The sequence below is a fragment of the Pristiophorus japonicus genome, chromosome 8, assembly GCF_044704955.1.
Source record: "Pristiophorus japonicus isolate sPriJap1 chromosome 8, sPriJap1.hap1, whole genome shotgun sequence".
Taxonomy (NCBI): Eukaryota; Metazoa; Chordata; class Chondrichthyes; family Pristiophoridae; genus Pristiophorus; species Pristiophorus japonicus.
This window is the reverse complement of record NC_091984.1, coordinates 199,477,285-199,502,415: the sequence shown is the minus strand read 5'-3', so window position 1 is coordinate 199,502,415 and position 25,131 is coordinate 199,477,285. Positions and strand designations below refer to the sequence as shown.

The following is a 25,131-nucleotide window of genomic DNA, read 5'->3' as shown; positions in this document are numbered from 1 at the left end:
CAGGGCAAATGCTCAATATTCACACACCCTCAGGAAAAGGCATTAAAGAAAGAGATTTAGGCATTCTAGTGCATACATCCTTAAAGGTACATGAGCCATGCTGTGCAGCGATAGCTGGAGTAAACAGGATGTTTGGGGTGTATCCATAGGTCAATTGAGTATAAAACGAGGCATACTGTTTTGTCCTTGTACAAGACCTTAGTCAGGCTGCACTTGGAATACTGTGTCCAGTTTTGGTCTCCTCACATGGTGGGTGATATTGAGGCTCTGGAAGGGTTCAGAAGAAGGCCACTAGACTAATTCCAAGTCTAAAGCATCTTAGTTATCAAGATAGGTTAAAAGAGTTGGGACTCTATATCTTAGAGCAACATAAACTTGGGGGGGGCGGGGGGGAGGGTTATGATTGAGGTTTATAAGTTAATGAAGGGAATAGACGGTGGGAGAGACAAAAAAAGATAAAAAGCCTAAGGGAATAGACGGTGTTCCATCTGACAGTTTATTTCAATTAAACAGGTTAGGCAGGACCAGGGGTCACAAATTTAAGTTGTATAAGGCTAAATATAGGTTAAACATCAGGAGGTGGTTCTTTTCCCAGAGAATAGTGGACCTCTGGATCAAGCTGCCGTTTTATGCGGTGGATGCAGGTTCACTGAACTCCTTCAAGCGAAAGCTGGATTTGTTTCTGGCTGCGGCAGAGATCACCTCTTACAGAAGGCAGGAATTCAAGGCCTGAGTGATCTCCTGGACGAGTTTCGATCGTCTAGATGGGTCGGAGAGGAATTTCCCAAATTTTTCCCCCCCCCAAATTAACCTGGGCTTTTTATCTGTTTTTTTGTCTCTCCCAGGAGATCACAGTTTCGGGTGGGCTGGAGTGTATATATCACAATTGTGTGGTACAGGCTCGATGCTGGCATTATGATGTCTGCTGCAGTCTGCCATGGATCCGATGGCACTATTTCAAACAAGAGCAGAGGAGTTTGCCCTGGTGTCCTGGCCAATGTTTATCGCTCAACCAACATCATTAAAACAGATTATCTGGTCATTATCTCATTGCTGTTTGTGGAACCATGCTGTGTGCAAATTGGCTGCTGCCTTTTGTACAACATTTGTTTTCCCCACTTCCATTCAACTACCAGTGAGTAGAACCTTAAGGGTGCCTCCCACTCTTATTTTGCAAGACTGAAAGAAATTGCACAGATATAAATATCCGACCAGGCTATTTACTGAAATAGATAACCAGAGATTGAATGCGTTCTCTGCTTGAAATTGGATGCAGCTTTCTCTTCCCCCGCAGATATGTGCTAGACATTTAACTTTAAGCAACTTTAAGCTGAACTGGACAAATTTCGGGTTCAGGATTCGGTTTGATACTTATCGAGGGGTTTAATTTTTTGTGTGTGCTAACTGTGTGTTAAGCTGTAGTCATTTTGTGCATTAACTTTAATGGGAGGGGTGCATGCATCTGAGATTACTCCTGGGAGTACATATTTTTAATGTATGTTAATGCATAGTCCCAGCATTAATGCTTTTTCTGGTTGCTTACTACAGGTACTTGTTAAACGGCAACTAATTTGGAATGTGTAATGTTACTCATAATTTATTTAATTCCCACAATGCAGTCATTTCATTTCTCCCATTTAAAGCTGGAGTTAGAGCACCAGAGGCTGTAGGCTGAGTTTGAGTGGCGAACAGATCATAATGTAATACTGAAAGGAGGAGTTTTTCAGGGAACTACAGCATGGCTAGTACAACAAATCTCTCCATGCTGAATATTATGGAGAGTGTTACGTCTTGAATAAAGAATCTGACCAGATACTGTAAGCTCAAAGTAATGTGTGACCGTAGTCCTTTATTACAGATCTCAGAGTGCCTCTCCAGCCTGTGAGGCCTCCTTATATACAGGTGCTCCCAAGGGATTGTGGGATCCCTTCGGACTCCAGGGGATGAGCCCTCTGATGGTTAAACAAGGTATTTACAGGTTTACATATATAACACTCCCCGCCCCCCAAAGTCAATAGTGTAACTATTTACAATGTGAGTTAATCTGGGGCCTTCTTTTCCCTGGTCGATCGTCTCGGTGCAAATGCTGGTTTTGGTGAGTCGTTTGTTGGGCCCTCATTGGGCTGTTGCGCAGCTGGCCTTGCTGGGCTGCCTGGTGTGGTGAGTCCTGCTGGGCTGCTGCAGGTGATGGGTTCTGCTTCGTGGTCAACCGCTAGGTCGGTTGCCACTTGTGTGTGTGTTGGGTGGTCAAAAAAGGTAGAGTCTACTGTGGGCTGTTCTGGATAGTCTGTGAATCTGAGTTTGGTTTGGTCCAAGTGTTTTCTGCAGGCGAGTCCATTTGAAAGTTTGACCAGAAACACCCTACTCCCCTCTTTGACCACGACAGTGCCAGGAAACCACTTGGGACCTCACCCATAGTTCAACACAAATACAGGATCATTAATCTCGATTTCATGACACATTTGCGCAATACTAATATGTATTCTGTTGAAGCCACCTGCTCTCTACCTGTTCGTGTAGATCAGGGTGGACTAACGAGAGCCTTGTCTTAAGTGCCCTTTTCATGAGCAGTTCAGCAGGTGGAACCCCAGTGAGCGAGTGGGGTCTTGTGCGGTAACTAAGCAGGACTCGGGATAGGCGAGTCTGCAGTGAGCCTTCAGTTACTCTCTTCAAGCTCTGCTTGATTGTTTGCACTGCTCGCTCTGCCTGACCATGGGACGCTGGTTTGAACAGGTCAGATGTGACCTGTTTGATCCCATTGCGGGTCATGAACTCTTTGAACTCGGCACTGGTGAAGCACGGCCCATTGTCACTCACAAGAACATCAGGCAGGCCGTGCGTGGCAAACATGGCCCGCAGGCTTTCAATGGTGGCAGTGGACGTGCTTGCTGACATTATCTCACATTCAATCCATTTGGAGTACACATCTACAACCACAAGGAACATTTTTCCCAAGAATGGGCCTGCATAGTCGACATGGACCCTGGACCACGGTTTGGAGGGCCAGCACCATAAACTTAGTGGCGCCTCCCTGGGTGCATTGTTTAACTGTGAATATGTGTTACATTTGTGCACGCAGGACTCTAAGTCTGCATCGAAACCGGGCCATCAGACGTGGGATCTGGCTATCGCTTTCAGACCAACTCCCATGGAGCACACAGTTTTTTTACTAGGACAGTAAGGGGTCCTGGCTCGTCCAGGTTCTAATCTGTTGGGCGGTAACAGGTGATTGCTCACTCTCGAATGCTTCCATTACCATAACTAAATCTGCAGGCTGTGCTATCTCCACCCCGTGGTGGGCAATGGCAGCCTAACGAGAGCATCGGCACAGTTTTCTGTGCCTGGCCTGTGGCAGATGGCGTAGTTATATGCGGACGTGAGCGCCCATCTCTGGATGCGGGCCGAAGCATTCGAATTTATCCCCTTACTTTCAGAAAAGAGGGATATAAGTGGTTTATGGTCGGTTTCCAATTCAAATTTGAGCCCAAACAGATATTGATGCATTTTCTTTACCCCATAAACACATGCTAACGCTTCTTTTTCGATCATGCTGTAGGCCCTCTCAGCCTTCGACAGACTTCTGGATGCATAAGCAACCGGTTGCAATTTCCCAGATTCATTAGCTTGTTGCAATACACACCCGACACCGTATGATGATGCATCACATGCTAGTACCAAACGCTTACATGGATCATACAACACAAGCAATATGTTTGAGCATAACAGTTTCCTAGCTTTCTCAAAGGCATTTTGTTGGCTTTTACCCCATACCCATTCATCTCCTTTACGCAGTAAAGAGTGCAGTGGTTCTAACAGTGTGCTAAGACCGAGTAAGAAGTTACCAAAGTATTCAGGAGTCCTAGAAACGACCACAGCTCCGTCACGTTCTGTGGTCTCGGTGCATTCTTGATTGCCTCTGTCTTCGAATCGGTGGGCCTGATGCCATCCGCCGTGATTCTTCTCCCCAGGAACTCCACTTCAGGTGCCAGGAAAACACACTTCGAGCGTTTTAACCTGAGCCCACACGATTAAGCCGACTAAGAACCTCCTCCAGATTCTGCAGGTCCTCGACGGTGTCCTGATCTGTAACCAAGATGTCGTCCTGGAAGACCACGGTGCGTGGGACCGACTTCAGCAAGCTTTCCATGTTCCTTTGGAATATCGCCGCGGCTGATCGAATCCCAAATGGGTATCTGTTGTAAATGAGAGACCTTTGTGCGTGTTGATGCAGGTGAGGCCCTTCGATGATTCCTCCAGCTTCTGCATCATTTAGGCTGAGGTCAAGTCCAGCTTCATGAACTTTTTTCCTCCCGCCAGCATCGCAAATAGGTCGTCTGCTTTTGGTCGTGGGTATTGATCCAGCAGGGAGAAACGATTGATAGTTACTTTGTAATCGCCACAGATTCTGACGATGCCGTCTTCCTTGAGGACTGAAACAATCGGACTGGGCCACTCATTGAATTCGATTGGCGAAATGATGCCTTCTCGTTGCAGCCGGTCCAGCTCGATCTCCACCCTCTCTCTCATCGTGTACGGTACCGCTCTCGCCTTGTGATGGATGGGTCGCGCCCCCGGAATCAAGTGGATCTGCACTTTTGCTCTTTGGAACTTCCCGGTTCGAACAGCGAGGGGAACTTGTTTAGGACCTGGGCACATGAAGTGTCATCGATGGATGAGAGCGCTCGGACGTCATCCCAGTTCCAGCGTATCTTTCCCAGCCAACTCCTGCCAAACAGCGTGGGGCCATCGCCCGGTACCATCCAGAGTGGTAAATTGTGCACCGCTCCATCGTAGGAGACCTTTACGGTAGCACTGCCGATTACGGGAATCAGTTCCTTTGTGTACATTCTCAGCTTAGTACGAATGGGAGTCAGGACTGGCCTTGAGGCCTTGCTGCACCACAATTTATCGAAAGTCTTTATGCTCATTATGGACTGGCTCGTGCCCGTGTCCAGCTTCATTGATACCAGGAGTCCATTTAATTCAACCTTCAGCATTATCGGGGGACACTTTGTGGTAAATGTGTGCACATCATATATCTCCGCCTCCTCAGTCTGAGGCTCTGGTTTGTCGTGATCCACTGTGGATCTGTCCTCTTCTGCAACATGGTGGTTTGCAAGATTAGCAGGGTTTTCAGCTCGCCTGCACATACGTTGGACATGTCCCATTTTTCCACAGCCCTTGCAAACGTAACCTTTGAAGCGGCATGAATGGAAACGATGATCACCCCCGCAGCGCCAACAAGGTGTTAATGGCCTTGCATTCACCACCCTTGATGGTGGACTCTGAGACATCTGCGAACGTGCAGCTGCAGGCATGTGAGTCCTGCCCTGTACGTTACGATTCGAAAACAACATCACTTTGTTCACAGTACTTGTAGCAGCACTCGTGTGCTGAAAGATTTGTTTGGTATTGTCACTGGTGGCAATGAACACCTGGGCTATCGCTATGGCTTTACTCAAGGTTGGGGTCTCTACAGTTAAAAGTTTGCGAAGTATTACTTCATGGCCAATGCCAAGTACAAAGAAGTCCCTGAGCATGTGCTCCAAGTGTCCTTCAAATTTGCAATGTCCTGCCAGGCGCCTTAGCTCGGCGATGTAGCTTGCCACTTCCTAGCCTTCAGAACTCTTGTACGTGTAGAACCGGTACCTCGCCATCAGAACATTTTCCTTCGGGTTTAGATGCTCCCGGACCAGTGTGCACAAATCATCATACGACTTCTCTGTGGGTTTTGCTGGAGCGAGCAGATTTTTCATGAGGCCATACGTTGGTGCTCCGCAAATGGTGAGGAGGATCGCCCTTCGTTTGGCAGCGTTCGCTTCTCCTTCCAGCTCGTTGGCCACGAAGTATTGGTAGAGTCGCTCCACGAAGGTTTCCCAATCATCTCCCTCCGAAAATTTCTCCAGGATGCCCATGGTTCTCTGCATTGTTGCAATGGGGTGCGTCATCTGCATCTTGTCGCCAGTTGTTATGTCTTGAATAAAGAATCTGACCAGATACTGTAAGCTCAAAGTAATGTGTGACCATCGTCTTTTATTACAGGTCTCCAGAGTGCCTCTCCAGCCTGTGAGGCCTCCTTATGTACAGTTGCTCCCAAGGGATTGTGAGATCACAAGGGCCTTAGAGACGATAGGAGATTTTGCAGGATCTGTTACCACCCATTGCACAGCAACACCCAGTGAGGAACAGCATGTAAGGTGGCTGCACCTCGACAGGTATGTGATCTCAGACCAGTCTCAGCAAGGAACTACTGCATGTTCGGAGCACCAACAGGAGACATCACTCGGAGAAGCCAGTATATAATTCACAGCTGTTTTACTGAGGTAACAGATATCCTCTTCACTGTGCATTGTCATTCATCGAGTTCAACAGTGACATGCAGTCCAATTTTACTAGACACGGGAGATTCCCTCGGTACAAGGCGGCAATGATTGCACTAATGTCGCTGTTCATCTATCAACAGAAAGAGTTATTGCTCTCTGAATGTTCAGATGGTAAGCTAATTTTCTGAGGCATCCTCATGACCGACACATCTTGAAGGAATCACGGGTTTTGGGCAGGGTGGGCAAAGGCAGAATGCAAGGTTGGTCCCTGGTAGACATGGGTTACCTGGTCCAAACATAGTGCTGACCGCTGTGGAAATGCCCAAATACCCCAAGAAAAGTCCTGTAATGATGCACATTTATGAGGCATAAATATAATAGAGCAAACCTTTAGCTTCCTTAAACAATGTTTGCAATGTCTAGACCACTCTGGAGGGGCCTTGCAGTATGATCCAGAGCAAGTTGGCAGAATAACAGCAGAATCTTGCATGGTGCATGAGATTGCCATTGAAAGAGCCCGGGAAATAGAAGTTGCCATGAGGCAGTTTTCAAAGAGGTTGAGGGAAACATGAATCCTCTGCAGCTCATTAGCTAGTGTCCGAAGTGACATGGATGCGATAGCCACTCATTAACAATTTTTTTGTTTGAGAAATTTGTAAATATTTTTAACTTAAAGTTGTTTTATTGGCACAAGTGCCTGTGTTAAAATAGCAGAGAAATGAATTTCGGACAAATGCATTACTGTTCGTACTAGTATCCCACAGAGTAATTTCAGGGCCAATGTGGAAAAAATACTCCAATTCAATGCATAATCGTAGCTATAAGAGCAAATTAAACCCTGGGACATTTTCTCAGTTGCAGAATGTTGCTTGGGTTTATGTTGATATTTTTCCCTTAATGCCTTACCTTCCAAAAAACATTATCAAACTCAGTCCCATGGAATTTTTCTGGAAGTGCAGCTGACGACAATTTGGGTCCTAGCAACGTCACAAACTCTTCAAAGTCCACCTGTCCATCACCTGAAAACATAACACATCCAGTTAGTTTTGAATGTTCTAAGATGGTCATAACAGCAGCTAACAGTAACATAACTTGAATCATGTTGCAATATTAATGCCAGCATCAGGTAGTGGCCTGGGACAGCAATGAGAACAGTGCTCGTCTCCCATTACCAACAACATGGGTTTGAGTCCCAGGGAAGTCTGTCACTTGTATCCACCTGCCTCTGTTTAACAGGATCACCAAGTGATATGTTGGTCTAGAGATTCGTTCATGCCCGGAAAGGGATGCGCTGAGTGTGTGCGTGTGGGTGGGGAGGCGGGGGGGGGGGGGGGGGGGGGGGGGAGGGGAGGACGTTTTGCATGTGTCTGTTTACGTGGGCACTGGGATCACATGCAATCGTGTCCAATGTGCAGCCAGCGTTACCTGTGCTGGTTATTGGCTGTGTGCCTGTTGGGATAGGGGTGGGTGGGGTGCTGGAAATTGGGAATCTCTGATGTCACTTAAAGGTGGCCTGCACCTTTTAAAGGGGTGATGCACTCAGATTAACTCAAATATAAAGTGTGTTTGTCCCCTCCCTGATATAGTGGAGCACAGCAAACTGGGAGATGTTGCTGATGTCACCTGCTGCAGCCTGCAATGACCCTGTGGTGTAAAAGTTAAAAGCCTCAGTGACTTTGAGAGCCACAGGCCATGTCCTGGTTTGAGGCTCCAGTTGTGCCTGCAACAGGTGACATAGCTCAGTGACATCCTCCTTGGTGAAGCACAGGCGTCTCACATTGTTCGTCGATGAAGTTCACTTATGGGAAGTACTCCCTTGAGACCCATAATAGATATAGCCTCCTGAACAGCAAAAAATAACGGTGCAGATGTTAACATGCGGCCTTAAGAGGACAAACCTGCAACTAACTATGGAGAGGATAAGCCCTTTAAATAGTGCTCCTGTGAAGCTGTTGGTAACTGTTAGTACCACTAGGGCAGACAATTTTCCCGAAAGGGTCCTAAAACAAGCGTTAGGACCCTTATCGTAATATTACAATGAAGCTTTTTAATACTTATTGCGCGCAGCCTGGACAGCTACGGAGCAGCCCGATCCATTATGGTGGGTGCTGCACTTCTGCTGCGGGACAGGCAGTTGTGTGCCATCCTCATTATCGGTCTCTTGGGCGTCTATTTTTGCCTGTAAAATGAGCGCAGTGCGATCAAATTCTAGGCTGTTAAGAATTCAAGGCCAGGCACTGGATTGCAGATAAATAAAATAGCATTGTTCAAATACTGCTTCATAGCCATCAGTTATAAAGCAGCGGGTAAATCGTCATGCCAATGCCTATGGTTCTGCCTAGTGTACCCTCCTGGTTAGAAAGACCATTGAAATAGGATAAAGCAAAAAATAAATTTAGTAAAATGGGCCAAACTTTCAATTCCTACCAACTTTCTAATTCCTGAATGCAATATTCATTAAAAGTGTTTTCATTTTGACTCTGAATATGTAGTAATGATATAAATAAATGGTATTTACTGTCAGAGATTTTACTAGTAATTGTTGCATTATTATTGCTACAATGTTAATAACACACTGAACCTTCACTCTTGTATAGCTTAGCAAAGGACTTTACTTCCCCTGCAACTTCTGAAAAATACATTCCTGCTAATTGCATGTAGTAAATAATATATTATGTGCAGATTATGTTCCTGTGAATTTGATCCTGTGAAATCTTTATCAATCCCAATAGTGTCAGCTTGGCTCAGTTGGGGAGCACTCTTGCCTCAGAGTCAGAAGGTTGTTGGTTGAATTCCAACTACATAGTTTAAGCACACAATCTAGGCTTACATTCCAGTGCAATACTGAAGGGGTGTTGCATTGTTAGAAGTGCTTTCTGATGGATGACATGCTAAATTGAGGTCCCTCCTGGTAGTTAGGATAGATGTAAAATAGTCAACTGTTGTCCTGGCCAACAATCTTTCCTCAGTCAATACAGTTTACACACTTTAAATGGGGTGGGGGGGGGGGGGCAGTTTTTGGCTGGTTTCCCCCTCCCCTTTCCTCACCACCACATTAAAGGGGCAATGTCACAAGCTATTCCAGGAATTACTCCTGAATAGGCCCAGATGTAATTCTGGTAGTGTACATATTTGGAATTTGCAGTGCTACTAAAAGTAAATTGATATGTTTAGTTCACCAGCAATTACATTTATCACCACGTCAAATTTATAGCAGAATGTGTTACAAATGTTAATATCCCCTTCACCTTAACATTTACTGCACAGTTTTAAACCATTATAAAAACTATGCAATAGTGTCTTAGAATTACTGAATCATCTGCATTTGAGAAGTCTGACACTATAGTGAAGCTTGCATATAATGACTAACTGTGGACAGGGATCCAAATCTGAATTGCTAATGTACCATTGAGCCTTTTATTAAATGTTCATTACAGAGATCAACTTTCTGTACAGATAGTCTTTACCACAGATTGACCATTATATAAGATTGTTATCCATTTTATTATAGATTTAAATTGTAGACAGTAATCATATAGCCCGTGAATATCAATATTGAGCCACAGTGACTGACTAATGAGTCATTTACAGAAGTGAGTGACAACACCAGCAATTACTGGATGTAATCATTAGTGACCCATTAAAGTAAAAGCAAGAGAGCACATGCCTTTACTATGCAGAAGGTACAGGTTCAATCTAACGGTTTATCCTTCAGGTAATCAAATCTACTTGGCTCAATTATGATTGTTTTAATGAATTCTTAGTAAATCCATCTGGCAATACCTGTAGTTTTAAATTGCATCACTTTAGGAGGGAGTGACGTTAACATCCCTGCATGTATTAAGAATGAACATTAAATCAAAAGTGATAATCCAAAAATAGTCTAAATTGTCTGTCCTCTTTGGATAATTTGCTTTAGGTACACTGGCTTATTTCTCCTTTGTAACAATGGTAAATCAATACATTGAGGACAAAATTACCCTTTATGCATGTTCCAACTTCAAAATGGCAGGTACTTGACTTTGTGCATGAGGGACATGGTGTGGTTATATGTCTGAGTCCTTGGCAGTCTAGTGACGGGTATGTGTCAGAGTCTCTGGTGGTCTAATGGATTCTTTTCTCTGTTGTCAGCTGGAATGTAATATTAAAACTTCAGATCACCATCGGGAAGGATTCTGACTGAACCTGGATCCCGAGTGCAAAATGCAATTAATGTGAAGCAGGAACAGATGTGAACAGCACAAAGGCTCTTTGCCTTACCATTTGGCTTTCTAACTCACACTAACACTACGGTCATTATTTTACTGGGAGATGAAAATACCAATGAAAACTCTACTTTATCTTGCACACAGTAGATTATTCTATTTAGTACATGCTCTATGTTTATTTTTGCATTCCCTTTTGGTGAATTTTTGTGCTCAGCAAGGCAAGGGTTATCTGTGCTGGGAAATGGAACATTTATTATACTTTAATCACTTGAAGGGGTTAGAATTTCGCCAACATTCCGCCCATTTACCATCCATTTTACCGCTGAGGAAGAGATTACTGCCCAAATGACGGTCAAAGTGGAAATTACTGCCCATATATCGCCGGTAGTAAATTTGGCAGTCAATTACTGCCAGCGGCAAACGATACCGCCCGCCCATTTTTTTTCATGGATTGACATAATTTCTCGAGCACTGCCCAAATACCGCCGGCGGTAAATTCAGCAAATCGCCCATTTTTACCGCTGGACTAAAATACAACCCAGAAAAAGCTGCACTCACCTGAACTTAACCCAGTGGTATGGACGTCATGTTTTAAATCGGATGAACTTGCAGAAAAGGCTACTTTAAGTTGATGGAAGCATTAAAGTCATTGGTGCGTAGATTTTAAAGATGTTTGAAAATATTGCAGATTATCTAAGTACATGATTTAGAGTACATTTCTGGCTATTTAAGGACAATTGAAGAATTTTGATGACAGTTTAGGACATTCAAAGGAATGGGGCCTGTAATTCCTCTGCCAATATTGCTGACTACTTACATGCTGTGGAATAGAGCTGGAAGAAGGTTCATTGAAGAGCATTATGTGCCCAAAGAGGTGGCGGATTGCTGAGGAGGAGGAGGCCTTACACCCAACGCATTTACAGAGAGCAGCGCTCATATCTGCACCTGTCCAATACAACATGCATTAGAAGGCTGCGCTTTCAAAAAGAGGTCATCAGTGGGATATGCCAGCTCATTAATGGAGACCTGCAGCCTACCAGCACCATCAGGACCGCACTGCCCATCGAGGTTAAGGTGACTGCGGCACTTTCCTTCTATGCATCGGGCTCCTTTCAGGCATCAGCTGGCGACAGTTGCTGCATCTCTCAGCACGCCACACATTTCAGTCACCTGTCGAATGCAGCAATGCTTTAGGCACACAGGATGGACCTTATAAACTTCTCAATGACCAGGGAGGCACAGAGCGAGAGGGCTTTGGGTTTTTTGAGAATAGCAAACTTCCTCAAGGTCCAGGGCACAATAGATTATATGCACATCGCCCTGCGAGCACATTTAGAGGAGCCAGAGATGTACCGGGACCGAAAGGGATTCCACTCCCTGAACATGTAGCTCGTTGTTGACCACAAGCAAATAATCATGGCAGTAAATGCCAATTTTCCAGGGAGCATTCGTGATGCGTACATCTTGCGTGACAGCACTGTCTCTGACCTCTTTAAGAGTCAGCCATAAGGTCACTGCTGGATGCTGGGGGACAAAAGATATGTCCTCGCCATCTGGCTCTTGATTCCCCTTTGTAAGCCCCAGATGCCGAGCATCGATACAATGACAGGCACATAGCCACACGCAATATAATCGAAAAGACAATTGGAGTGCTGAAGCAGCGCTTCTGATACCTTGACCACTCTGGAGGCAGCCTACAATACCACCCTGAGCAGGTTGCTGAGTTCATTGTGGTATGTTGCATGTTGCACAAGTTAGCAATCAGAAGGGGACAGGAATTGCCACAGGGGACTGCAGGACCACCTTAGGATAGAGGGGAGGAGGCAGAGGAAGAAGCGGGGAGGAGGTGGAGGAAGAGGAGGTCGAGGAGGACGAGAAGCCTAGTGATGAATCCATGCCACCAAACCCCCCGACATCACAAGGTAAGCCTGTGGTAGTTACGCAGCAGCAAAACTGTTACGTCAGCAGCTCATAAATGAGCGCGTTACTTGAACGGTGAGAGTTACGTTTCATCCTTGCCTGGCCATTGTTTGCAACCCTTTTATTGATTATTACCCCATATTGTGTAAAAGTGAGTGAGACACTGCACAAGAATTGTTACGTTGAATACATTTTAATAAATTTTGAAAAGTGAAAAACTTTATAATCTTTTGAAATAAAATAAATTAATAAATAATTATTTTTAAATGAAATGTGATACATAATTTAACCAAAACAACCATTAACAAGAACAAGCAGTGAAAACATTAAAAACGACAAACACCCACAACATCCCCCCACCCGGCAGAAATTCTACCTGTGGCCACCATTCCCATCGCCTTTCCCCCCCGCCCTCCACCTTACACCCAATTGTTTTTTGCCATTATCCCTACCCCTGCCTCTGCTCGAGTTGGGACCACGGCATGGTGCAGCAGGGCGCCTCGAGGGGGGGGGGGGTGATTCTGGAGAAGTTGAGGGTTCTGAAGACCCATCTTCAGAGTCGGAAGCAATGGATTGCTCCCAACTCCCAGGTGCTACCGGCAATGGTGGTATGACACCTTGGGGTGCAGTGCCATATACCGATTCCATCGTTTGCCGCACGGCATCAACGGAATCGGTGGTTTGCTGTATCACCGCAATCAGCTCCGCCATATCCTCTGATTGACATGCCGATTGTGTGGTGATGTTCCTGGCTAAGCCACCAATGGCCTGGAGGAGCTCGAGACAGTCCCACCATTTCCACGTTGAAGTCTGCCTGTTGTCGAGCATGCCTGCCCCGCTGAATCAGCCTCCACGGATTCGGCACAGGGGCTGGAACACTCGGTGTGCGCCTCTGCACACTGCTTGGTCCCGCAACTTCCTCCGAGCCAAATCCATGAAAGTTGGATTCGCCGGAGGAAGAAGTGGCCGCAGGTGGAATGGACCAGTGAGTCCCCGCCTTCCCCTCCTCTACATCCCCCTGCACATGTTGTGCACATGACACAGCTTGAGGAGGATCGTCAATGCATATGGTGTCATCCTCCTCCTCGGTGGTCTTCCCTCCGGTAAGCACCACCTGCACCAGTAATGGTGAAGCTTCAGGGGGCTCAGAAGGTCACTGAAGGTCCTGGGCAAATAGAAAATATAATATGAGAGATTAGCAGCAGGGGAGGGGAGGGTCAGGGTAACATGAGAATGCTTACGTTGCGCAGGCATATGTAGAGGAGCAACACTGCTGCATTATATATCACCGAGAGACACTACATGAAATTAACATGAACAGAATGGACAGAAACTGCATGGCATTAGATTTAGATTTCGTGGTCCCAGCATTACAGTACATTACATTGCAGAACTGTGGCGAGTGTTTTGTGGCGGAGGAGTGGTGAGAGATCGTGGCGGAGGTGCGGCAAATGAGGGTACTGGGCCCAGAAGAGCCGAGGGCCCAAGGGGCAGCACGGGCCAGCCCACACTGCGATGTACGCGCGCACTAGGTCCGTGCAGCAGAGCAGGTCTCCAGTCGTCCTGGTTAACCCTTGCCACTGGATAAAGGCCCAGCTCTGTCAAGCCTGCGTGGTGGCTGATGTGCAACGGTCACCACACGTAAAAAAAATCCACGCACGGGCATCTTCCACCCCCTCAATTGGAGTTCAGAACTGGAACATCGGGTCCTTCATTGAAACATTTGTGAACTCATGTGGTAGCAAGTCATCCTCGTTCGAGGGACCACCTATGATGAAGACATTACATTACATTCACATAGCATTAAATTACATGAACGCTGCACAGCCTGGGGATTATGCATGACTTACCTGCTACTACCACAGAATCAGCACCACCACGGGTGGTCGAGCAATTATGCGTCCGCTCCTCCAGGTCTGAGAGTTCAGCCGGATTTGGTGGCCCTCCTCCCTTGTGCCGACGCTTAGCGCGATTGGAAGTTTTTTTTTTCCACAAAGATGACAAAAGCATGGTATAAGCTAATTGCCCAGGTACTGGTATGGAACACGCAGATAGACATCCACAATTAGCAATTCTCAATCCTTTTTCTCAGTGTTCCATTAATGTACCATTAGGATGCAAGTGATGCATGATGAACACATCTAAGTACAGAAAAACAATGTAAGAAGATCGTTGATAGGAAATAATGCGTGACACTAAGCTTACCAATCTTAACAACATTACAATGTGACACATTTACATTTTGAGTAATGAGTCAGTTCATGATTAAAGTTATTACTTACTCTCGCGGACGGAACTATGTCATTCCAGTGCTTGCGGCACTGGCTTGCCTCCCAATAGTCCTGCGCGACCGAGGACACTGCCACTGAAATCTCAGCCCATATCCGCTGGTAGACCACCGGGGCGGGTTTCCCACGCCCACCCCGGGTCAACGGAGTCCATCTCGCCTCTGCCTCATGGACCAAGGCCGCTTGAGCTTCCAGGGAGAAACACTTGGCCCTCTTCCTCCCTCTTACCTCACGTTCCACCATTCCTCTCCATTACTTTCTGATGGAGATCTATATATTTTAAATATATTCAATACAATCAGTATCGATTATAACTAAATGCAAATAAATGCTGAAATTCCAGTCTGGAAAGTCAAAAAAAGAATCAATTGCAGTGATTTATATATTATAGCTTCGAAAATAAACCACAGGCGTTCTTGTTCGTTCTCTCGTTCGTTCGCTCTCTCTGCCCCCACCCCTGCCCTCCCTTCCTCTTCTGTGTGGGCGACCCCTGAATCACGGGAAGAAGTTAAGTATGAGAAAAAAAATTGCGCATGCGCAGAAGGGCCGTTGTCAAGGACGCCAGCCTAACATGACCAAGAACAGTGCTACTGCCCGGCTCTACCGCTACCGCCACTGCAAAAAAGCCAAAACGAACAGCTTTGGTTCTTAGCGCGGTATTCTGGCAGTACAAAAAACTTGATCAGTGTATACCGCTGAGATATGGGCGGTGGCGGTAATAATGGAATTTTTAGCCCTTGAAATCATATAGTCCCAGTTCAGGGATAGCAAAGCCAGAAACAGAGTAAAGATCTTCTAATCTTTGTTAACAGCCAAGGAAGAATTGCTCTGGTTACTATGTTTAGTGATATTGTAAATGTACTTCTGGAGATTTCCTCTGGTCTCGACTTCTAGTAAAATTGTTACCGCATTCTTAAAGAATAGGTATATGATTTTGCTAGAAATACTGTTCCCCCTCAAATGTGCCTTATCTGCCCGAGAAGTTATATCCAACTGTACTGCTGTGAAATTTTCCATTTTCAGCATCAGCTATTCTTCTAGTTCATCCCAGTGAGATATCAATTCAGTGTTGATTTTTTTTTACCAAACTATAGACAATTGGTCCACACGCACTAGGAGCTGGGTTCAAATGGCTGAACTCACTTCATGTGGGATCCTTACAGGTGGCAAACATGGGGATTTTCATGCCTTAAATGTGGGCTGGATTTTAACCGAGTTCTGTACGTAAAAGGTAGCATTCCAGTTCAGTGGCCTGAACATAAATATTACTTGAAAAAGAAACAGATTGTGTTCCACAAATATTATTGGACTACAAGCAAACCTGGGGCTTTCCCTTGGTCTCAAAGCACCCCGCCCACAGTAATATATGATTATTAGCTGACTGGCAAACAAGGAATAGTAGTTTAGAAGAATGAGAGGGGATCTCATTGAAACGTATAAAATTCTGACTGGGTTGGATAGACTGGATGTAGGGAGGATGTTTTCCCTGACTGGGAAGTCTAGAACAAGGGGTCACAGTCTCAGGATACAGGGTAGGAAATTTAGAACCGAGATGAGGAGAAATATTTTCACTCAGAGGGTGGTGAACCTGTGGCATTGTCTACTACAGAAAGTTGTAGAGGCCAAATCACTGAATATATTTAAGAGGGAGATAGATAGATGTCTAGAAACAAAAAACATCAAGGGGTATGGGGAAAAGGCGAGAATATGGTGTTGAGATCGAGGATCAGCCATAATCATATTGAATGGCAGTGCAGACTCGAAGGGCCGAATGGCCTACTATTTTCTATTTTTCTTTGTTTCTCCCTTGGCCCAACTGCAGCCTCGGACTAAATTTTAAGTACTTACCGTCCATTCCAGTGAGAACTGCCCGTTTCACCTAGTTTCGCCTTTAACCGCCGAGAATCTTGGTGCAAGATCCACTTTCTCGCTGGGCGATATTTTTTACCTTTATTATGGAAATTTTCACCAGCGTTAGTTGCAGAACGTTAGCAGTGTTTCTGGGTGGCAATCGGGCGGTGAGGGGCTTTAGGGAAAGTCTAGCCCTTGAGAAAAGAAACTCTTCACAAAACTAATGCAATTTTTGGCACAATTTGCAGCAGGATCACCGATTACGCCCAAAGCAGAAACTCTATGTGTCGAAGTTTATTGCTTTCTATAAAATAGGAGCAAAATAAAGCATTTAATCTGCTCTATGATTACAACAGTTTAAAAAGAGAAAGAAACTCTGGAACTAAGTATAAAAGATATTGATTTGCAGTCCCCATATCTTCCTACTTAATTAACAATATCATCTCTTTCTTACTTTATCGAATGATATCTAAAAAATGTTAATCCAATAATCCATAATATTTTTAATTAAGGAAGTAGATAAATCTTTCAGAGAGCTGGCACTAGCGTGATGGGCTGAATGGCCTCTTGTACAGTAAACTACTTTGATTCTGTTTAATAAGCTAGAAATAAGTGATAGTAAACTTAGGATTGTATTACAATATCATACTGCATATTATATTGCTGCGGGGTTATTTTCTAAAGTTAAATCAATGATGCCTTATTGATATCACCCACGTTTCCCAATGATAGTAATACAGGTTTTGAGTTTTAAAAGGAAGTCTCTTTTCTCATTAAACAAACATGAAATGTAAATTAGCTCTAATTGGACTTTGTTAAGCCTTCCAAAGCCAATGACAGCAGTTGCCAATTACGTTAGTTAAACAACTATTGCCTCTTTCGTGACTTTTTCCAGGGCTCATTTTTCTGCTGAATTCTCTCTGTTCAAAATAAATTCATTCAATGCATGTTTAATTATATTACAACCAATCAAATACTTTAAAGGATTCTATGCCATGTAGATATAATCTGATTATCTGTTCAATTGCAAATATAATTTAAATTGCTTCTACAGTACATTTGATAAACTTTTGATCTTACTGTATTGAACCATCTTAGTTCATATCTAGTAACCAGGGTTTCTTACAAATTCTGATGTTGAAATCATTAGAGTAATACCATTAGCGTGTAGAATGAAAAAAGAATGATTTCAGTGTCGACAGCCTTACCCAGTAGTATATGAGTGAGTAGAAAAGTTAGTGGAAAAGAAAGAATTAATATGTACAGAAAATGGCCCAGAATTAGCTGGAGTGGGACTGCGTCCTCCGTTAATTAGACTTCTTCCTCACCCTCCAGCTTGAAAATTCTTTTCGCACAAATTGCTGGAAGTGTAAGCTGATAATGCGAGGGCAACAGGGCACCTGGGACCTAGATTGGTGACCGACCAACAATCTATTCCTTAACCAATGAGATTTAAGAAAAAAAAAGAAAGACTTGCATTTATATAGAGCCTTTCATGACCACTGGACGTCTCAAAGCGCTTTACAGCCAATTAAGTACTTTTTGGAGTGTAGTCACCGTTGTAATGTAAGAAATAGGAATGATTAGCGAGTAGAAAAGTTAATGGAAAAGAATGAATGAATATTTACAGAAACTGGCCCAGAATTTGCTGGAGTGGGACTGCTTGCTTCTTCCCTCACCCTGCAGCTTGAAAATTAATAAGGATTTAGAAAGAAAGAGAGGAATGATGGAGAAGAAGATTGTATTAGGGTCAAATCAGGTATGAAGAGAGAAATTATGGGTCCAAGTTTCCACATGATAAAAAACAGGCGCCCCTCCAAGCTGGGCGCCCGTTTTTCGTGCCTAAAACGGCGCCTAAAAAAAAGATTGCGATTCTGGAGCATTCTGCAGCTCCTTGTCTGCCTGGCACTGCGCCCAGGGGGGCAGAGCCTACACGCACGCCGATTTTGTAAGTGGGAGGGGGCGGGTACTATTTAAATTAGTTTTTTTCCTGCCGGCAACGCTGCGCGTCCGCGTTGGAGCGTTCGCGCATGCTCAGTGTGAAAAAAACATTGGCACTCGGCCATTTTTGTAGTTCTTTGTAGCTGTTTAATTTTTGAACATTTTTTTAATAAAAGCACATTGCCATCAGCACATGCAGCCTTCTCACTGTCTCCTCCCCCCCCCCCCCCGCGGAAAGAACGGGCGCCTCCTACCCCCCCCCCCCGCGGGAAGAACGGCCGCCTCCTACCCCCCCCCCGCGGGAAAGAACGGGCGTCTCCTCTCCCCTCCCCCCCCCGCGGGCAGAACGGGCGCCTCCCCCCCCGCGGTAAAGAATGGGCGCCTCCTCTCCCCTTCCCTCCCCGCGGGAAAGAACGGGCGTCTCCTCTCCTCTCCCCCCCCCGTGGGCAGAACGGGCGCCCCCCCCCCCGCGGGAAGAACGGGCGCCTCAGGCTGACTGCAGAATTCTCCGTGCCTGAAGTACTTTCACACAGGTAGGAAGATGGTTTATTTAATCTTTTCTTTGCTTATAAATGTTTATTCAGGTTAGATTTATTTGTATAATATTTGCAGAAGTATAAATAAGAATTTATTGTAGAATTTAATGATTTCCCTTCACCCCCCCCTCCACCCGCACCTCGTTCTGGACGCCTAATTTGTAACCTGCGCCTGATTTTTTAATGTGTAGAACAGGTTTTTTCAGTTCTACAAAAATCTTCACTTGCTCCATTCTAAGTTAGTTTGGAGTACGTTTTCACTGTGGAAACTTTGAAATCAGGCGTCAGTGGCCGGACACACCCCCTTTTGAAGAAAAAATTCTGTTTCAAAGTAGAACTGTTCTAACTGACTAGAACTGCAGAAAAAAAAATGTGGAGAATTGCGATTTCTAAAATAGTCCGTTCTCCACCAGTTGCTCCTAAAAATCAGGTGCAAATCATGTGGAAACTTGGGCCCAAAGAGAGGGAAAGAAAGACTTTCTGGACCTGAGAGGTAGAGTAGCATTGCAGGAACAAAAATCTCATAACTCAAAGTGTCTTTAAACTGTTAAGAACCAGCCCGAACTTTCTGCAGTGAGTTTAATTGGCAATTAATGTGCAAATACACAAGTTGCCATTTTTGTGAGGCTAAAGGTGGAGAGGTGCAAATCGTCTAGCAATTTGTGGTGATTTGCAACTCACAGGCTATACCTATCTCACCACTAATTGCTGGACAATTTACGCACTAATAATGGCGTGCACATTAAACTCGCTATTATTTTTCCCGTAAATTCTGACCAATATATGAGGATTTCTTCATAAAGTCTTTCAGGAATTTGTTTGCAGGATTTAATTCTCCTGTCCCCCTTTCTTTCATTCTCGATTTAATCTCAGATTTTCTTTTTCTATTTAAATCTAATCCATTACTTAACTCCTCCATACATTAAAGTAAAATATTGCCACATTGTAAGATAAAAATCTATTTGCTTGACTGTAGCACATAAGGTGCATCAGCCAGGCAAGCTTTGTCTGCACTCAGCTGGGTTACAAGATAGAACTTCGTGTGATAATGAGATTTGCCACCTTGAGGGGAAATGAGGAAAAATGGGCATTAATCAGCTGTCCTACTTAAACTATGCCTCCTGACAGCTAATCGTGAAGGAACATTGATTTGTGGAGAATTGGAGAATTCCACAGCAGAAGCCATTCCTTGCAACTTAATGTAGATATATTGTAGTAACTGGCCTAAACCACCTATTAGCTGAAATAGATGGAAGTTTAAAATCACCATGCACGGAAATAAAATGAAATCTGTTAAAAGTTAAACACAATCGCTTAGATACTGAGGGAAATGGAAATCCCACTTAAGACAGCAGATTTGCTACCACTCTTTAACGCCAGTAACATGTAGCTGAATTATTTGCTAATCTTTCATACACTACTGGGCAAGGTTATAGACTGTGAAATCATTTTTTAATTCTACATCCTAATGGTATTTCTCTAATGATTGCAACATTAGCATTTGTAAGCATCCTTGCTTACTGGGAACTAGCTATGATAGTTCAAAACTGTAAGATAAAGGCCTAGAAATTAATCATTGGGAAATCGGGGGGGGATGGGATCAAAACAGTGATTGGGAGGGGAATGCGAGTGGTAGCTGGAAGTGGTCCACTGCTTCAATGTACGGTTGGGAGGAGCATTCCTAATCCGATTCCTCCTGGCTCCACAGTCATGTATGCGCTTTTTACAAACTTACTCTTTTGAAAGCGCTGGCTGTTATCAGGGCAACCCAATTTTTCTCAAAGATCCTAACGCTTGTTTCAGACACTGGCCCTGGATGCCTATGTATTTTTAACTATACCAATGTGGCGGGCTGCATCCTTCCAGCTCGTAAAGAGCATGTGTTTCCTGCTCATCATTTTGGAAGCTTAGGTGCCCTTTTAGTTTCCCGAAAAACGAGCGCAGCGTCATAAAATTTTTTGGCTGAAGACTTTAGCAAATATACTATAGAAGCAATTAAAGTATATTTGCAATTGAACAGATAATTAGATTACATCTACATGGTATGGAAGTATTTTATTTGGAGTACTATATTTGTAGAAACATAATTAAATATCCATTGAGTAGATTTATTTTTAAAAGAATGAACTTGACAGAAAAATGAGCCCAGATAAAAGTCACGAAAAGGACAATAATTAGTAAAAATGTGATCAGCCAGGTTTCTGACATGCATCACGTTGAAGACTTTCCAATTCAAGCTACTGAGAATGCTACACCAACTTGTAGAATGTCTGTTTGCACCAATCTGTGGATCATTTCATCGATCTGAAGTAATGATTGTGCCTGTCAGACTATAACCAGCGCTCGGAGAGCTGGGGATAATGAATGTATCAACCACATGTATTCGCTGCCTCTGAACCACCAGCCACTTCATTAGATGTATTCGGTTTGAACCTCTCTCCCCTTGGGGATACCTCCAACAACAACTTTTAATTATATAGCGGACTTCAACATAGCAAAAACATCCTAAGCTGCATCTTACTTACCCAAATCCATAGAATTTAGGTATAATTTGGCAGAGCCAAAGCTTAAGAAACCCAATTGTGAGCATCGGAACAGCTCGAGTTTAGCCTACTAAAACTGTACAGCTGCAATGGTACGTTTCCTGCTGCTTGTCCGCCCTACTCTTTTGCAGGGATTTCTGGAGCCTAATCCTTTCCCCAACAGTAAGACCTCTCTCTCCAGGTCCCATTAGCGAGCCATGCTGGTTAATCACTAGCAGTGCAGTGCAGTACAAGTATCGGATTACTCCATCTACCCCAGATGGTGGAATGGGTACCAAGCTTCCACTGCCAGGCATGTAATCTTGGAGCCACCTTGACCCCAAAGAAACTGTGTTTATCTCCCTTCAGACAACTGACAAGTACAGATTTTAGCCCTTGCTAGGTGGACAGCAGGTACCAGGAGCTTCTCACAGACAACATGGGAGCAACGCAGTTCAGCATAACATCTGTGAATGCATAACCATCATCATCATCATCATAGGCAGTCCCTCGAAACTGAGGAAGACTTGCTTCCACTCTAAAAGGGAGTTCTCAGGTGACTGTTCAGTCCAATAAGGGAATTACAGTCTCTGTCACAGGTGGGGTAGACAGTGGTTAAAGGCAAGGATGGGTGGGGAGTCTGGTTTGCCGCACGCTCCTTCTGCTGTCTACGTTTGGTTTCTGCATGCGCTTGGCGACGAGACTCGAGGTGCTCAGTGTCCTCCCGGATGCTTTTCCACCACTTAGGGCGGTCTTGGGCCAGGGATTCCCAGGTGCCGGTGGGGATGTTGCACTTTATCATAAGTGCATAACCCTCCTTCTGAAAACAGCTTGGGTACATACCACATCATATTGAACAATGCTTCTATCCGTTGGAGGGCTTCAGGGCTTCAGGAGCAGCTGCCTGTCTCTCTACAACCAAATCATGGTAGGTACTGAGCCTTGGATATATTAGCATGTTCTCATACCCTGTCTCCAGGTAACAGCTTTCAGCAGCTGTCATCCCAAGCCTCAGTTTCCTCACTGGATATCTTATTTCAACATGGCGGTAGGCCGTACAAAAGGCCAAAAACCTTGGTGTTCGAGATGGCACAGTCCAATGGAGTACCAGGTTTACTCATCATCAACAACTTATTCCAGATCCTTGTTGACGGGCTTCAGTAAAGTAGTATGCCTGCCTTGAGACTAACTCCCCTTTCAGTGGTGGCTGGGGCTCTCCCTCCCAGCAGCCACTTCCCCCTTTTTTCCCACAAATCCACCCCGCAACTTGATCCTGGATGTGGCACATGAGATGGAGGAAGGCTTTTAGTTTAATGCCGAGGAGTTCTGCGCCATGAAGGAGAACTGTTTGGTCACATGTCAGGGACAAGGAGATGTAGTAAACAGTTGTTCTAACGTGTGAATGGATTAAACTTTCTACTACCTGATAGCAACGTTTGATTCCTAAAGCCAAATAACACTCTTTGGATTTTATTTTCAGCTGCTTTTTTTGTGATACACTATTTGAATATAAAACTGATGGGTAATAATTTTACTGACAATGTCAGTGTGAGTATAAAATCATTTTCTGAATAAAAACTATTTGAGGATATGCCAGATACATAATATATTTTTAAAGAAATAGCATCAACAGAAATACAATGCTGAGAGATGAGGCTTCAGCATTCAATAACCGAGGCGGAAGGGTTATGGCTCATTAGTTCAAAATTGGAGAAAATAATGTAAAACATTGATTGTTTCACACAACCAGGAATGGAGTTACAAAAAGATCAATTGCAACAGAAAGAAACCCAATAGTTGTTCCATTAATATTCCAGATTGAACCCATTCTTTTTAAACAAAGGTCTGGGTCTCTGATCATTTCAATAGGCTAAGCCTAACAGATTTACATAGAAGATCATTGCAAACAAATTTACCATGAATAGGCAATAGAGTGCAAGCTACAGAATCATTGGAAATATTTCAATCCATTTAAATGCTAATTATGTTTATAAAATATTTCAGGTATGGCTAAAGATTCTCAATTCTCAGGCAAACATTTCTCAATTCATAAAAATCAGGTGTAAAGCTTTAACAGTCCTCAAGAAGTAAATATTTCTCCCAATAATTTCCTGAACACATATTTGCATAGCAGCAAGGTTCAGAGTACTGGTAAAACAAAAGATAGGTTTATTATTGCTTTCCATCGATTGTTTATTCAATTTACTTCTTTTATTAAAAAAACTAACATACCAGATGAAAATATGGCCATTCGATCTAAATGAATTGAATTAATAATGAGCTTAGTTAAATTGGGATAAAACAGTACAATCTTGCCAAACCATGGACAATTCATCATTATTCCTTGAAGCAATTTTTTTTCATAATGCTATAAATGTCAAATATTTTGTCATGCACTTTTTGATTGACAGATTGCATTAAGTGCCTGCAACCATAGCATTAAACCATGTTAACATCTGAACAAATATTTTTACAGTAAAATGAACAGAGGGACCAATAGAATCTTATTTTTATCATTTTGTAATTTTTGTTCAATATTAAATTATGAAAATGTAAAGGATTTGGCTTCCTATAATAAAGTGATATGGCTGGCAATTCCTAACAAAGTATACATCGAAAACACCGGAGCACCAGACAAATTGTAAAACATATATAATGAAGTGTTAGAATTAGTAGTAGGGACTTGGGGCCCAAATTTCCCCAGGAGTTGCTCCGTTTTTTTTGGAGCAATTAGATTTTTTTGGAGTAACTTAAAAATCGCAATTCTCCCCATTTAAGTTGCTCCAATGTAAGTGAGTTAGGTAGGTTTTTTTTTTAAGTTCAGTTTTTTTTTCCCAAAAGCGGGTGTTACCAGCCACTTATGCCTGTTTTGGCCATTTAAGCAAGCTTAGCCAGCTAAAACTTATTCCAAACTAAGTTAGGCCAGAGTAAGTGGTCACTTTTGTACGTTCTGAAAAACCCTGCGGTGAGTTACGAGATTGGTGCAGGTAGCCTCCAAATGAGAGTGTTCTTTAAATCCCAAGCAGCGAGACTGGACAGGGTGTTGATACTATCAGCCTGATTAAACTGAGTATATTTTTACAAAAGATAGCTAGATATTAAAGTACTGGAAAATCTTTAAAGATTCTTTTCTCCCCCGCCGGATCAAAACTCTTCCCCTCCACCCCCACCTACCCCATCAAAACTCTTCCCCTCCTCCCTCAATCAAAACTCTTCCCCCCCCCCACCCCCACCCCCACCAATCTGTCTCTTGTAGCCTTCAGTGCGGGAAGGCAGTGGCCGGCCTGTGTGGCAGGCCACTCAGCCCAGGATAGGGGCAGCGGACATCGCTTCGTCCCTTCGGCCAGGGATAGGGTCGCCCGGAGCCAGGACGCGCTGGGAGGGCCAGGAGCTACTGCGCACGTGTGCAGCTGCTGGCACTCTTTTCGATGCAGGGTTGTACCTCCGCCCACCATGCGTTCCGATGTGCTGCACCACAGGCCACGAACCAACGGGGAGAATATGGAGGTAGGAAATTGGCGCTGTACTACAAAGGCCGCGCA

The 25,131-nt window shown here is 44.1% G+C and overlaps 1 protein-coding gene across 1 annotated transcript in view; it reads right to left on the bottom strand.

Moving 5' to 3' along the window:
• Window positions 1-25,131, bottom strand: part of LOC139268279 (calcium-binding protein 7) — a 60,447-nt gene that overhangs the window by 17,818 nt on the left and 17,498 nt on the right. The window contains exon 3 of the mRNA XM_070886331.1: window positions 7,230-7,342. Within this exon, the coding sequence (XP_070742432.1) occupies window positions 7,230-7,342 (113 nt within the window). The remainder of the gene's footprint in view (window positions 1-7,229; window positions 7,343-25,131) is intronic.